The sequence below is a fragment of the Neurospora crassa genome, linkage group II (genome assembly GCF_000182925.2).
Source record: "Neurospora crassa OR74A linkage group II, whole genome shotgun sequence".
Classification (NCBI taxonomy): Eukaryota; Fungi; Ascomycota; class Sordariomycetes; order Sordariales; family Sordariaceae; genus Neurospora; species Neurospora crassa.
In genome coordinates this window covers 3,493,676-3,509,970 of record NC_026502.1, presented here as the reverse complement: position 1 = coordinate 3,509,970, position 16,295 = coordinate 3,493,676, and the positions used below count along the sequence as shown (strand labels likewise).

At 39.2% G+C, this 16,295-nt stretch overlaps 2 protein-coding genes across 2 annotated transcripts; one reads left to right on the top strand and one right to left on the bottom strand.

The window, feature by feature from the left end:
• Positions 1–1,296: 1,296 nt before the first annotated feature.
• mus-27 (mutagen sensitive-27) lies at positions 1,297–4,415 on the bottom strand. Its single transcript, XM_958062.2, has 2 exons — positions 2,429–4,415; positions 1,297–2,364 (listed from the first exon to the last, which is right to left on the bottom strand). The coding sequence occupies exons 1-2, from the start codon at positions 4,283–4,285 to the stop codon at positions 1,582–1,584; spliced, it is 2,640 nt and encodes an 879-aa protein (XP_963155.1). The 5' UTR covers positions 4,286–4,415; the 3' UTR covers positions 1,297–1,581.
• Positions 4,416–4,718: 303 nt separating this feature from the next.
• NCU08485 (WD repeat protein) lies at positions 4,719–7,075 on the top strand. Its single transcript, XM_958063.3, has 2 exons — positions 4,719–4,906; positions 4,967–7,075. Exons 1-2 carry the CDS (start codon positions 4,869–4,871, stop codon positions 6,117–6,119), a joined length of 1,191 nt encoding a protein of 396 aa, XP_963156.3. The 5' UTR covers positions 4,719–4,868; the 3' UTR covers positions 6,120–7,075.
• The last annotated feature ends 9,220 nt before the right edge of the window (positions 7,076–16,295 follow it).

Below are 16,295 nucleotides of genomic sequence, written 5' to 3'. Positions count from 1 at the left end.
CAGTACCTACCTACCTACATACTTCAAGCTCGATGTTAGCTCGGACTTTACCTACCCCGTGCCTCTACATAGTAGTGCACATACATACTCCCTATGTACCTCCATACGCCGGAGCATACCTACGTATGTACAATATGTACCACGACGTGCACGGCGGCATCTAATGTACATACATGGCTGGACGTAGGGTGATGTACCTGGCAGGATACAGGCCTCGGTACCTCTACAATATGCGGAACCTGCCGTGGCACCTTACCTGATCTTGTGCACTACATAATCTGTCTGTAACTAGACTAACCTCTACCTAGAAATAGGGTAGCAAGCAACACCCGTTAAGTCTCCAGGTCCCAGGGTCTATACTAGGTCCCAAGACCTCGCTTGTGGGTGGATCATCATCCATCATCCATCATCCATTATCGCAGAGCCGGCGAGCGACGGAGAGACAGATTTGATGCTGGATGCCGCCTGGTCTCCCCGTCAGACGGACGGGCGCGGAACGGTCCATCAATGAACCCCGTGATCTAATATTATACTAAATTCAGGCAAGCAAGCAAGCTAGGGCAACCAGACCAGACCAGACCAGACCAGGCCCGGATTCCCTAAACCCCCAAACCATGTCGCCGATCTCCGGTCAAGGTTCAAGGTTGAGTACCTATGTAAGGTGAGGTGAGGTGACTACATACGTAGTAAGTTAGACTAGCAAGTAGGGCGGTTATGATTGCTTTGCTCTACTTACATTACTTTGCTGTACTTTTGGTTTTCTTTCCTTTCTTATCCTTTCGTTAACCACGAATGCTCCTAGTCGTTGTCTACGTAGTACACCACCTACATAGTAGACAGGATACCTACCTGTCTGCGAACTTCTAGTATAGTGCCTGCTCTGCCTACGTACATATGTATCATTACCAAACACACACACATGTACACACACACATATATATATATATCTGTTTGCTTTACAATGCTTTCTTTTGTTTCAAAAAGCAAAGGGGAAAAAAAAATAAAAAAAATCATCACAATCGGCTGGGCGGATTGGATAACGGCTTAACGAAGCGAGTCAATTCATTTCCATTACCTAGGTAGGTACCTACCCACCTATTTACCTAGAGGTACCTATCCCATCTGGGGGGGAAATAGGAACCCAATACTTCGCTTGCTGTTTTTGGTCATTTTAGTTCACATCACTAAAGGGTGGGCAGTGGTATACAATAAATGGGATGGAACGTGAATGTGATACTAGGCGAACGGGCGTGGAAACAAGCAGTACATACAAATATCACACTGACAGTATCGTTGGTAAATTGTCAACTGAGTGGTAGCAGTTAGTAGTATGTTCTATCACAACAATGGATGATAGCAAAGAAGCAAGATTTAAGAGCGGTATAATATTTCTCCCGTCTCTGTTGGACCCTGAAGCAATGCAAGAATCTGCTAGTGGAACCACCTTTTCCAAACACCACCTCCGAGCGTAATTTTTGATGCACATGTAGGAAAAAAAAAAGCAAAAGCCATGGCTTTAGCAACACCAATAAAAAGAGTGCTCACACTTCATGCCCGCCCACGATACTTCCACATAACTCTCTAAGCAAAAGGATCCTCCTCCTCCTCCCCTTCACTCTCGTCCTCCCCGGCCACCCTCCTCTCACCCACCTCTCTGATCTTCTCCCCTAATATTCTCCTTCCATACCTTTCCGCGACCTTACCCGCCGCCTCAATCATCCGCCCCGTCCTGTCTTTCATAAGTTTCACCACCTCCAGTGCCCTCATCCCCCTATCCTCACCCTCGCGGCACTCAATCGCCAGCAGCTGCAGCAGAGTCTTGTCGATATCAAGCTCCAGCCTAGCCAGCGCGGCGCGCTGCGAGGCCGTGGACCGGGAGCTTTCGAGCATGTCCGAGAGCTGCGCGGCGCGCAGGGATGAGAGAAGGAAGGATTGGGTTAAGGGAAGGGATTCCTTGGTTGTTAGGGGATCGGCGTTGTTTTCGGAATCAGAGTCGTCGGCTTCTGATGCAGAGAAATCGTTGTCCTCCTCGTCTTCACCGTCAACGTCCATAGAATCGTCGCCACTACGTGTCTTCTTTTTCTTGGATTGCTTCTTGGGCTTCGCGGAGGTGAGGGGTACGGCAAAGTCGAATTCGGAAAGCAAGGGGCGAGGGAAGTAGGGGTATTGGTCGCCACCCTTGAGGATGATGCAGTGAAATTTGTGGTCGGCGACAGCGATGGGGAAATAGGATTCCTTTTTGCGGCCGGAGGCGAGACGCGGGAGGAGACGGGTGTCGAGGAGGGGCACCCATACGGCCCGGGATGGACGGCGCCAGTGAAGGAGCGTGAGGAGGGTGCCGGTTGAGTCGTAAATGCAGGGGTCCTGGACCGGATGTTAGTGGATGGGTAAGATACAAGGGAAGAGGGAGAGAGGGACGAAGACGTACGCCATTGTCAGAAAAGAAGACGCTCTTCACTGTCGCGCCTTCAGGAAGGGCGACGGTGTCTTCGTTCTGACAAACTTCATCCCGCTTGATGTTCTCAATGGTATACAGCAAGCGCGACATACCGTCCGCACCCACAGGCCCGTTCCCCATAGTCAGGACGTAGTCCCTCCAACTAGCGCACGTAACCATCGGTGTGCTCTTGGGTCTGTACACCCTCACGGGAATGCCGAAAAGGGTGTATATCCTCACATAGTTGCCCGTCGTTGTCACGGTAATATATGAATCACTCAGCGACATGGCCAGCACCGCCTCACCCTTGGGCAGCTGTATGCGCCAATCATTTCTTTGCGTCCAGGTCTCATGGGGGCGGTAAAAGACCACAGCTGGGGAGCCATCCTCTTTGGGTGGGCACGAAAAAAGGCTGCCCTTGTCGTTCAAGCAGGCCTTATCGTAGAGGAAGGTATCGGTAAAGTGGAAGTCTCTGTGGAACTCGTGGTCGTAAAACTCGACGGTTACGGTATTGTGAGAGTCTTGGTCAACGGTCCAGACAAAGCCGATCAGGTTCAAGCAGAGATATTTCCGGTTGCCGCGCCATGGCGTCGATCCAGGTTGGAAGGAGGGATGGTGTTGCGGTTGGACAAAGTTGCCACGCTTGGCAGTGTGACTCTCGTAGATCGCATCGTCTTCGGCTGGGCGTTTGCGGCCCGCGTTGAGGGTGTATCCTGCGCCGTCATCGTCCACCACGAAATCGTCGTCGTCGCCGTAGTTTTCGTCCAGGAGGTCATCGAGATCGGCGTCCACGGAGTCTCTGCGTGGGCGAGCGTCGGGCTTAGGACCACTGACTTCTAAGCGGCGGGTGTTGTTGGATAGTTCGGTGAGAGGGTCGTGGATAAAGGGGGCGGGCTGCTTGGGTAGCCTGAGAAGAGAGGCGAACTGCTCCGGGACGAAGTCGGGGCTAATGTAAAGCTCTCCGTCGGAGGTTGTGAATGAAGCAAGGTTTTTGGTGGGATGCCAGCAGATATCGGTAACATTGGGATATTCGTATCTTGCGATGACACTCTGGTCTTTCGTTGACCAGATCAGAAGCTTCTTGTCCTTGCCAGCCGAGGCGAGCAGGGCACCGTTGGGCGACCAAGACAGGGCCGTGATATCTCCGTCGTGACCGCTCTTAAAGACCCGCTGCTTTTCCCAGTCGTTCTTGGAAATAACCTGAATGTCTCGTGTAGGAGTGGGTGCGGCAAAGGCGCGACCATCGGGGTGCCAGACCGCCCTTGACGAGGCTTCGGACTCTGTCTCTAGCCTGCCAATGACACCATCCACCTTGCGAATCAGCTCTGGGTGTTCGGCAGTCAAAGAGTATATGTATATGACGCCGTCGGTACATGATAGCGCGAGCAAGCTGCCCTTGGGATCGAAGGTCAAGTGTTTTGTCGGCTTTCCGTGTTCTTTGAGGGTACGGAGCTGGGTGTTGTCGTGCACTCCAACCAGCCTCACTGTAAGCTCGTCGCTGGCAACAGCGCACCACTGGTGGTCTGGGGATATGGCGACATCGCGGACTGGGAGAGAGGTTCGCAGAAGGAAACGGTCGAAGGCATTAGTGTCGAGGGAGTACAAGCTGACGGTACCGTCTTCGGAGCCGGCCACAAAGTAGTTGTTGCTGGTGGCAAGGGCAAGGTTCTGTTCCTGGCAGTCGTCGATATTCGTGGGCTCGCCTTCATAGCCCGTCTTGTAGAGTCTGGTGGTGTTGTTGGACCCGACCGTCACCAGTCTGGTGCCATCGGGGGTGTAGGCGCAGTATGTTGCTCCCGGGGGATGGGCGGGTCGTGACCGTGGTCGGGATGCGATGAGGGTGGTCATGTTGAGAGATGGCTGAGTGTATTTACCCTGGGACCATTCATTCCCTTCCAGGTTCTTCAGCCGCAAAGAGGGAAGAGGGAAGAAAAAAGAGGAAGGGTAGGTAAAGTGGTAAACGGCGTGTAAGTTACAAGATGGAAAGACGCGTCGAGCGCGTTTTCAATTTACAGCACGCGCTAGCAACTTAGGTATCGTGCCCCACCATTGTCATCCCCACGGCAGCGAGTACTGCGTAGTATACTCAGGACCCACTCATTCCACTTGGGCGCTGAACTTCCCCGCCAAATGTTGGATAGGGGTAGCTCCTCCCGCGGCCGTAGGGCTGGCTGTTAAGAATGGCCCTTTCTATAGCTGCATTTCTTAACAGGCCGCTAACACCACTTATCGCTCTAATTGTCTGCCTGTTGACTTCGAATCATCTGGAACACCATCCACTCCCGTCATTACCTCTAGGCGGCCACTTACTTACAAATCAGAAGAAGTTGCTATATTCAAGAAGAGAGCACAGTAGGAACCATTCAATCACCCACCGCCTTCACCAGAGCTGAACAGAAGAAGTCAACATTGGACATCCTCAAGCATCAAAATGCAGTCCTCAGACCCACGCCATTTCTTCGAGACCGAGTAAGTAACCAGGGGTTCCCTTAACGTCAACAAGATGAACTAGAGCCTGACATCTTGGAGTGCGGAGATTGCGAAGAGAGAGAGGAGAGAAGCCAAAACCAAGAACACCTATGGCAACCCCATCAAACTCAAGTCCAAGATCCTTGGAGCCGTTGTTGACCCCCGTGCTCCCTCATCGGCCATCTTCGTAGCCGAGTCTGCCGGATCAGTCCGGAGAGTCCAGGTCGATGGTGAGGGAGACACAAAGACAGTCTACCGCGGTCCCACGACACCCGTCAGTTGTGTAGCTGTGGGTGGCCCCGGCAACAAGACCGTCTTTGCCGGTGCCTGGGACAAAAACATCTGGTCCTGGGACATTGATACCAAGGCTCCGGGCCGCAAATATGCTGGTCACTCGGACTTCGTCAAAGCCATCGTTTGCGCAAGGCTGGGCGGAAAGGATGTTCTGGTCAGTGGTGGTGCTGACAAGAAGATCATTGTTTGGGACATTGCAACCGGCTCCAAGCTTCATGTGCTACAGGACAGCGTGGTGAACATGCTCAGCATCCAGGACCTGGTCGTCGACCCTGCTTCTTCGTCACCGGATGAGTTGTGTATCATCAGTGCCAGCAGCGACCCGCACATCCGCCGTTGGAAGATTCGTTTAAATGGGTGGGAGCAGTTTGCGGAGCCTGACCCTGCTACCCCGGCAGCAGAGCGACATACCATTCTTGAGCACGAGACGACCGTCTATAAGCTGGTCATCGATCACGACGGCGATGAGGCCGACTTGTGGTCTGCGAGCGGTGACGGATCCGCCAAATGTCTGTCCAGAATCAAGGGCTTCACTGCTGACGACACTTTCGAGCACGGCGACCATGTCCGTGCTGTGGCGGTCACAGATCAATGGGTCATCACGGCCGGACGCGATGAAGACCTCAAGGTCTGGGACCGGACTTCAGGCAAACTTTACTGCTCCCTGGAGGGTCACTATGACGAAGTGACCGAGCTGGTCATTCTCAGGGGCTCCGTCGGATCAAGCGAGCGCGTTTGCAGTGTGAGCATTGATGGCACCATCCGGACGTGGCCCTTGGACAAGGCTAGTCTAGATGCTGCCGTCGAGGAGCAAAAGAAGCCTATCAAGCCTGCAGAGGAGGAGAAACCCGATGGTGAAGGGCTATTGACGGCCGATGAAGAGGCCGAGCTTGCCGCCCTGATGGAGGATGACGATTAAAAGTGGACCATAACCTATGCATCATCCCATCGTGGGCTTCTGCAGGAAAAAATGTCAAGGCAGCCGTTTCGACGCTTACCCGTATCTCGATGCCTGACCCTTGGCCGAGTCGGTTGCGCTCCTGTCTGCATTAGCGAGATATTCTTTCTCGTGAACGGGTACACTGCGTCAGTGCTTGTCAGAACCAGACCTCCAAGGACCCCTTTCGCACTCCGTGAGTCCATCAATTTGTGGCAGCCATATGCGGTCACCCGTTCAGCTTTACGGATGCGCGCCCTGGCTGGGGCTGTGGTTGGTTCCAAGGAACATGAACAGGCTCTCGTTTGCGCCGCACGGCATCCAGAAGTTTCGAAACGAACAGGGCAGCCTTGGACCTATGATAGCCGCTTTCTCCTCCATCGCTTGGTTGTCACCGGTCTCTGGCACTTTCAACAAGCTTCAAACTCCTGTCTGGCTGCAGGGAAACATATGTACATCTATGCGGCCGACCGCCACGAGGGAGAAACATCGGAGATTGCCACGTTTACACGCTTAGGAGGAGGTGAGAAAACGTGGAAAAGGAGTCACTTGAACCATCGGAGGGAGAAGCCCAGCTACCTGGTGCAACCAACAACAAGACATACCCACCCACGTACCGGACCCTTGTAAAGTGAACCCATGAACATGAGAGTGGACAATGCAACTGATAGTAAGCGAGTTGGCGAGAAAGAGCAGCGAGTTGCAATTTTTTTTTTGCTTGCGAATTCGGGGACTTGGTCACGTTTATTGGCTAAACAGTGAGATGAGAGTAGTAAGCAAAAAGGCATATTGCACAGTGAAAAGCATTGCCAACAAGAGGGAAGCTTCTGAGAGCAGACAGACGGCTAGACTTGGCATAGAAGCTCCCTCGCTTCGCTAATTCCCCGTCAGTCAGCCCAGGCAGGCCGATCATTCGAACACAGTACGGGGTACCTGCAGCTTGAAGCATCCCCCTGCTTACTAGCGAGCCTTGCTGCGATCTGGCCACTGACCGAGCTGCGGATCACGGAGCTACCCTCCGCCCCAGTTTGGATCCTTGATGACCATGTTGTTGACTTTGGGCGTGTTCGTTACCACAGTAAAAAGTTAGAGGGTATTCAGATTTGCAGGGTTCGGGTCGCAGTAAGCATACTGGCTTACTGAACTGCGTAGTGTTCGGTATTTCTCAGTAAAAATGCTTAATTTTCATGTAGGTCGCTACAACCACCTGCAATTACCTGTACTTTCTCTAAATCGTCGATTTGATTAATTAGAGGGCTAGAATCCCTTTAATTCTTAACCGATTTCCTTACTATACTATACCTCAATTTTGAACTGTAATGTAGTAAGGACTACAGTTGAACTTTAATATTTAGTATATATGCCCTGTATTATAGTGCTTTGTTGTTGTTAATGTATGTATGTCGGAAAAGTTGGAAGTTGGTTAATTTTGAATACTATTATATTAATAAATAGCTATCCACTATCCAATTTACTTAAATTAACCTTCTCCTCTATATCCTTTTATCTTTCTTTATTTATATAGTAATTTTATTAATTTTATCGATTTTCCTAATTCGGTTGACTTTCTAATTTTGAATATAGTACGCAACGATAAGGACGAAGAGTATAAGGATTTTTAAATACAAATATAGTTCGCTATTTCTAATACTATTATTATTCTATATATTTTTATATTGTATAACTTAATATTATTAAGTAAAGTCCAATTAATTTACTATTAGACAATCGCCTTATTTCTTATATTAGCGGTAGAATCCTACTTCCGGATATTAAATAACCTTTTCTTTAACGAATTTCGTATATATAAGGAGATTTTCAATACCTTTTATTTTTAGCTCTATATTTATAGCGGCCTGCGGGAGGGGTGGTATTTTAGTAGTAAATATAAGTTCGTTATAGGTATTAGCCTACTAGCCTAAGGTAAATCGATGAGGATATTAGGTATTAAGTTTCGTTATAGTTTTAATACTATTTATAAATTAGTATAGATTTAATATTATTATTAATATTATTATATTAATTAATTTATTATACTATATAAGGCTTTTTACTATGTTATAGAATACTTCCTTAAATTAGCGAATACTTTTATTATGTAGCTTAATTCCGAAGTTTAATTGTGGATCTGGAGGGATAATAAATAGTATTTTTACTTCCGGAATTATTTTAGAATAATAGATAGGAAACTCTTTATTATATATATAGAGACTAATTAGGTATTAATATAGATTACTTATAAAGGTTTTACTACCTAAAATGTTTTAGGCGCTATTGATATAAATAGGCGCTTTACTTATTTATATATAGGTTAGGAAGGTTCTGCCTACAATTCTTATATTTTTAACGATATTATTAATAATAATTTTCAAATCCTTAATAATTAGTATTATTTAGAAGATACGGGTTATTTAGGAATAAAGAGATTATTAGTCCTATATTATAGTATTTAATATTATATATTGGAATAGGGCTATAGAATTTTTTAGAATAAGGAGGAGTTGTTTAATAAATACTATAGTTCGCTTCGAATTAACGTTGAGATTGTATAGGGTATTTTAGTTAGGAAGTTCCGTATTTATTAGGTAGATTAAGAATATAGTATTTTAAGTTAGAGGGATATTATTTTAGTTACTATTGGCCTATATAATTTTATATTCTAGTATAAGGATATATAGGACGAGTTTAAGGAAGTTCGGAGAGTAGTTTGGAAGTTAGTTATTATTGCTACTTTAAATAAAGAGGAAGGTTAATTAAATAATTTTAATATAGATAATTTAGTTATAGGAGAGGTTAATAAGATATATTAATTTTGTAATAAGATTGTAAAGTATTTATAGGTAAATTAGGTAGTAAGGTATTAACCGGGGTAGGATTAGGATAATATAATTTACTTCTACTTCCTTCCTTTTTTCTTTTTTCTTCCTATAATTAAGTAGGGAACGTACTATCTACCCGCCTCTACTTATAATATATCCTATTTACCCGTAGGTAGTAAGTTAAAGGATATAGTATTAATTTACCCTTCCGTTAGGTTAAAGTCTTACTTTAGATTAATAATTATATTAGTTATAGGGAGAAGAAAAGAAAAAGGAAAAAAAGGATAGAAAGGGAATCCTTGGGTTTATAGTATATAGTATTATATTTATTTACCCGCCTCAGCTCGGATTATTATTTATTTGCTTATAGGTAGTAGAATTAATATAGTATTAGTATTTTCTAACGGTTTAGGTTTTATATATAATTTATAATTTAGAGGTATAATTTAGGGGGTAGAGGAGGGGGATATAATTAAGAGGGTAGAAATAGATAACTAATAATAAATTCGCTTTAATAACGTAAAACTACGTTCCTTTAAATCGCTATACTAAATATACAGCCTAATAGCTAGCTCGGTCTTCTATTTAGCGGTTGGGCATTCGTACGGGGTAGCCTTCTTAGTTAGTACTTTATTAGCTTCCCTTTTAGCCAGTACCTTATTAAGATTCTTCTTCGCCGGTATTTTATTTATTAAAATCTATTACTTATAGTAGTACCGATACTCTTCAAATTAATAGTTTACTTTCTTAGTAATAATAATTTATATAATTAAAGAGATAATAAAGTTTGAGAGGTTTGTTAAAAATTTGCGGTACTTATAGCCCGAGTTTTAATAATAATTTTTATTATATAATTTTAGAGAGTAGTTGTTAGTTGGTTTATTAGTTTATTAGAAACTTACAGTACTTGTAGCCCGAATTTTAATAATAATTTTTATTACATAATCCTAGAGTGTAATTATTAATTAGTTTATTAGTTTAGTTTTTAAGCTATTAGGCTAGTTTAAGTATTGAGGTTTAAGTATTATTAATTTATTAGTTTAGTTCTTAGGCTATTATTAGCGGTATTAGTTTAGTTCTTAGACTATTATTAGCGGTATTAGTTTAATTCTTAGACTCAGTTGGTTATTATAATTTAGGGGTTATTAGCAGTATTGTTTTGCTTGTTAGGTTCTTGGTATTTTTTAGTAACTCTTAGCTTTTATATAGAGGTTATTTGTAAGGTCCTAGTAGTATTAAGTAATAGAACGTAAAGTCCTAATGGTATTGAGTAATAGAATATAAGGTTTTGGTAGTATTGAATAATAGAGTATAACCCTTCGGGGGAATAGAGTGAGAATTGGATTTGGAAGATTAAATTAGAGGTTATTATTCTTCCTATTATTATTAATAGAGAATTTAAGTAGTAAAATAGGTAGAAAAAAGTAGAGGGAATAGGACGAAAATGGGTTAAGAAAAAATAGAAATATAAAGGAGAATAGAACGAAAAATAAATAAAAATAGATAGAAATATGGATGGGAATAGGAAGTGGGAATAGGAATTAAAATATTATTAGGGAATAAGGAATAGGAATAGGGGATAGGAATAGGGATAGGAATAGGGAATAGGAATAGGGAATAGGGAAGGGAATAGAGAAAGGAATAGGGAAGGGAATAGGGAAGGGGATAAGGAAGGGGATAGGGAAGGGAATAGAGAAGGGGGATAGGGAAGGGGAATAGGGAAGGGGAATAATAATAGGGGTAATAATAGGGGATAATAATAGGAGTAATAATAGGGGATAATAATAATATTGAATTTACCTTAATTTATAACTAAATTGTTAATAGATAATTAACCCCTAATACTTAACCTTTAAATAGCTTTATAACTTTCTAGTACTATTTTATTAGTTTTAATAGGGCTTAAGCTATTAACTTTCCTTTTTACCGGAAGTAATACGGGAGGTTAATCAAAATAAATACATTGCCCAGATACCGTACAGTTCACGAGGAAGCAGTAGTATCAGAAGGCAAAAGAAGGATGTTATTCGAAAGAGGGAGGCTTCCAGCCAGCCGTCTGCACGCAGTAGATATGCTGTGCGGTTGAGGTTGAGCCTAAGCACGGGCCACAGAGTGGCCCGGGCACTGCAGTCTGGGTATCCAGACTGGGCACGGCACGGCACGGCAAGGAAGCCTCTGGCAGCCCAGCTAATCTGGGCTGTCACAGCTAGTCTAAGCTATAGTAAGGTAGGGTAATCCAGGGATTCCAGGGATTCCCCTATCAGGAAGGAATTAATTTAATTTTATTATAGTATGTAAGGAATTTATTTAATTTTGTTACGGTATATAGCCTATAATTCTACTTAATAAAATTTAATAGGTATTTGGTTGGCCTTCTTTTTAGCCGGTATTTTATTAGCGAAACGTAAAGGATAAGTATAAATATTATAATTAGAGAAGTACGGTCGGTTTTCTATACTATTAATTATTAATATATTATTAGTAAAGGTAATATTTATTAGTAATATAATTCTCGGCCTAAATATTATCTTATAGGTTATTAGATTAATATTAGCGGAGTATTAATTGTACTATTAATTAGTTCGTTAATAGGAGGAGTAGTAGTAGTTATTATTAATGCGGCCTTTTACTTAGCTATTATATGCGGTTTACGCGTAAAAGTAGGCTTTTTCTTAATATTTAAATTATTTTTAAATATAGTTGGGAATAGGGTTATTGTATTTTATTTAGCCGTTATACACAGTTTATACGTAGAAGTAGACTCCTTTTTAATATTTAGATTAATTTTAAATATAATTTAGAATAGGGTTATTATAATTTAGGGTAAAATTATTGTAATTTAGAGTAGGATTTATTATAGTTTATAGTACTATTGTTATTGTTTAGGATAGTATTAATTATAGTTTATAGTAATATTACTTATATTTGGAGTAATATTATTTATAATTAAGGAATAGTATTAATTATAATTTATAGTATTATTATTATTATTTTATATATTCTATTACTCTCTTAGGTATTTTTATTAGTATTTAATTAGTATTAGTAGCACTAAAATAGGTATAAGGGTAATTAAAAATTAGTATTCGAATAGAAATTGGAAAGTGAAATTGGATATTATTAGTCTTATAGTTATTATTTTCGAGGAGGCTAAAATTTAATTTTTCGTTTAAATAAGGTAGGAAAGTTATTCGAAATTAGTAGGAAGTTTATTGGATTATTAAAAGAAGTTAGTAAAATCGTTAGAAGAAGTTCGCTAGAAATTAGATAGAAAGCCTATTGTTTTTTGGGAATAGGTTAGTAGAGGATTAGGAATAAGAAGAAGAATAGGGATAGGAATTAGAATTAGAAAGGGAAAGGGAAAGAGAATTAGAAAGGGAAAGGGAAAGGGAAAGGGAAAAGGAAAGGGAAAGGGAAAAGAAATAGGAAAGGGAAAGGGAATAAGAATAGGAATAGGAATAGGAATAATAATAATAAGGATAATAAGGATATTAAGGATAATAAGGATATTGAGGATATTAAGGATAATAATTATAGGAGTAAGAATAATATTTACCTATATATCCGAAAGTAAAGAAAAGTTGAAGTAATTTCGCCGGCCCTCCGCTTGAATTAGCGGCTCTACTAATATAAATATTAATTTATTACTATAGGATATTGGTAACTTACTTATTTAAATTTTACTTCTTTTTATTATTATTATTATAAGAGGAGAGGCTAGGTTATAGAATTAATAAATAAAATAAAATAAATAGAAGGATAGGTAATTTACGTACCCTTTTAGCCTACAATAATATTAATTTTAGTTTTAATAAAAGTAAATTCACCTAAATTAAATTAATAAAAGGCGTAATAGTAAATTAAAATATAATTGAAGCTGGAGAGGGGTAGTTAGAGTTCTTTAATCTACTACGCTTTAATAATAAAATAAATTCACTTCGGTAACTTGGGATTATAATAGCTTCGCTTTATTAGTTTAGTAATTAAAGAGGGCGGGGTCGATGGTTTTAATCTATTTAGTAATTTCGAGATTGAAAATAAGGTTTCGGCTTTAAATTACTAGAAATAGACCGGCTTTAAATTATTATTTATAAAATAAGGTTAATTAAGGGTAAAGAAGTAAAATATAAATAAATAAGTTAAAGGAATTATTAAGAGGAGGAGAGGTTATAAGGGTAGTAAGCGGGATTTTAAAAGGTTAGTACGTATATTGGGCTATTAAATATATTACCCCTATAAAGGAAGGGTACGTTGTACGTTATATTTAGATGGGTAAAGTTATTGTTTTAATGAAGTGTATAAATATCTTTATTACTATAAGACTACTATAATTTTTTTTTTATACTAACTTTAGTAGCCTTCCCGTATTTGCCTATATATTGGTCTGTGCGTTTGGTTTTAAAGAATTTATTTAGTTAGCGGATAAGGTTTGATAATGTAAAATAAGTTAGTAAATAGCTAATACGCGTACGGCTGATTGGGCTTTAGGCTTAAGTATAGAAGCTAGAATTTAAAATTAATTTAATTTTTATTAATTTTAATTTGGTCGTTTTTAAAATTTCTCCCTCTCGGCTACCTTTTTATACCCTAATTTTAGTACAATAACCTCAATATTATTATATTAATTATAATTCTATTAATTGCTAATTAGTAAAAATACTCTTATATTTCTCTATAGGATCCCTAATAATAATTAATAATAAGCGTAAAGTATATTTAGTAGTAAGTAGTACTAGTCCTATCCTCTAACGAATTCGTTATATACCTCTACCTTAATTAGCACGTCGTATACCGTATTTATTCAATTTAACTACAAAAATAGTAATAATAATATAATTATAATATTAATACTAATACCGTCGCTAATCCCTTTTAAATATATTTATTAAAGTCTTATATTATTAATAAATTTAAATCTTTAATTTAATTAGCCGCGGCTATAGCGACTACCAATATTTAGAAATAATTGTAAAATTAAGATAGTAAGCGTAGCCTTATATTTTTAATTACTATACCCCGTAACTTACTTTAGAGACGGGTATTTAAAGTTACTAAAGCCCCCCTCCTTTAATTAAGAGTTATATAACTTAATCGAAAAACGAATTACTCTTAATGGGGAATAGATATTTAATAAAATACTTCTATATAGAATTAAGTATATAGGAAAAGAGCCAGTAATAATAAATATTATAATAAATTAGCGCGCCTATTAAAGACTATCCTATAACTAAACCTTATTGTCTTCAAAAGGGATTTCTATTGGTACTACGCGGGTATAGGGCTAGGTAAAGGGCGGAATAAGCCAGATACTACCTTTTAAAATAAATTAGTTAATAATATTAATTAAAAAGAAGACCCTCTAGGATTTATTTATTAAAGCGAATTATATAACTATAGCTTCTTCCTTCTATAAAACGAATAGCTCCCTCTTTACTAGAGCGGGCTAGTTATAATAATTAATATTGAGAAGAGTAAGCGCCTTACGTATCCAATAACCGGAATTACTATACCCCTTTTTAAATCTCTCTTATTCGAAGGTATTGTACTTAATATAACTATTTACTATAATTTAAAAAATTAAAGCCTATAATTCTAAACTCTTAAAAATACTAGTTAAAGTATATAATACCTCTCTACGAAGAGTTTCTTTAACTTTCGGCTTCTTAGTACAACTATTACCGTTGTTACTATCCTTATTATTATTATCTTTATTACTATCGTTAGTATTAGTATTTATATTAATTCTATTCTTATATTTAGCGGGCTTAGTACTAGAATTTACTAATTTACTAATAGTAGTAGGTATATTACCTTAGAATTATTTGTAGACTATTACTTTTATAAAAGGCTAACCCTAAAATTAACTATAATTACAATCTTTCTAAATAATTATAATTAGTATAGTCTAATATTAACCTTATAATTAAATAATTATATACTAACTTTAACTAGTATAACCTATATATTATTATTTAGAGTATATTATTACCTAATTGTATCGATATTAATACTAACCCTAAATAGACGGCCTAAATATTAAAAGATATAATACTTTCTTTTAAATATTTCGGTAATAGACTTTATACTTTCGTATATTATAGTATAGTTAGGATACTTTACTTAAATCTTATTAATAACCCGGATATAAGTAGAAGTTTTGAAAGTATTATTATAGTAATACCCTAAACCGTCGGTTACAAACAATTTATAGAGGACTATTAATTTTAGAATATTAGGTTAAATAGCTTACGTATATTTCTTCTTAGTAGGCTTCTCCTTAGTAGGCTTCTCCTCGGCAGGCTTCTTACTAGGCTTCTTACCGGGCTTCTTAGTAAGCTTGTCCTCGGCGGGCTTCTCTTCGGCGGGCTTCTTAATAAGCTTTTTATTGGGCTTTTTAATAGGCTTCTTAATAGGCTTTTTAATAGGCTTCTTCTTCGAAGGGGTAAGATTAGTCTTATTATTGCTATTGTCCGTGCCCTTGTATTTTGTAAATACTATACTAATATCCCCCTCTCGTTTATTATTGTTTTTTAAATTATCGTTAAATTCTTTTATATAACTTCTATAGTCGTTATTTACCGCAAAATCTTATTTAATTAATAGCTTATCCTCTTCGCTAAGTAATCTATTATTATAATCCTCGCTCTAACTTCTAACCTTAATATTATTATCCTTTATAAAGGTTTAGGCCTCAACCTTATTAGCTTTAACCTCGTCTATATCGTCGGCCTCGTTTATATTATTAGCCTTATCCGTATTGTCGGCCTTGTCGGTTATTCCGGCCTTGTAGGCTTTATCGGCCTTATAGGCTTCGTCGGTATTATTAGCCTTATTAATTACCCTAGCCTTAATACTAGATTATAAATTTAATTCTCTATATATAATATTGTTTTTATAATAATTAGGTTTAGTATATATAGTCTAAGAGCGAAATAGTTTAATAGTAGTAATAATAGTAATAGTATTATTAATAGTATCCTTCTAGGATTAGGCTTAGGTTTAGTGTTTAGGGGTAGCCTTCGTACGGGCTAATAACCCCCTTTAAGAATTAGAACTACTCTTCTTCTAAAAGCCGGTAGTAATTTTCATTTTAGAATTAGCTTTAGAGGAAGTAGGAGTAGAAGTAGAAGGAGGGGTTTTAATAGGCTTAGCTATACGGGCTATATCGTTGAGGGTTGTAATAGTAATACTAAAAAAAGGGGGAAATAAAAAAAGTAATAAGAAGAAAAAGAAAGAAATATTAGGATTTACAAATAACCTCGTCTTTTATATAATAATCAATAGTATTAATTACTACAACTTAATTAATACGGACTTAATTATCTATCCAGTAATTACT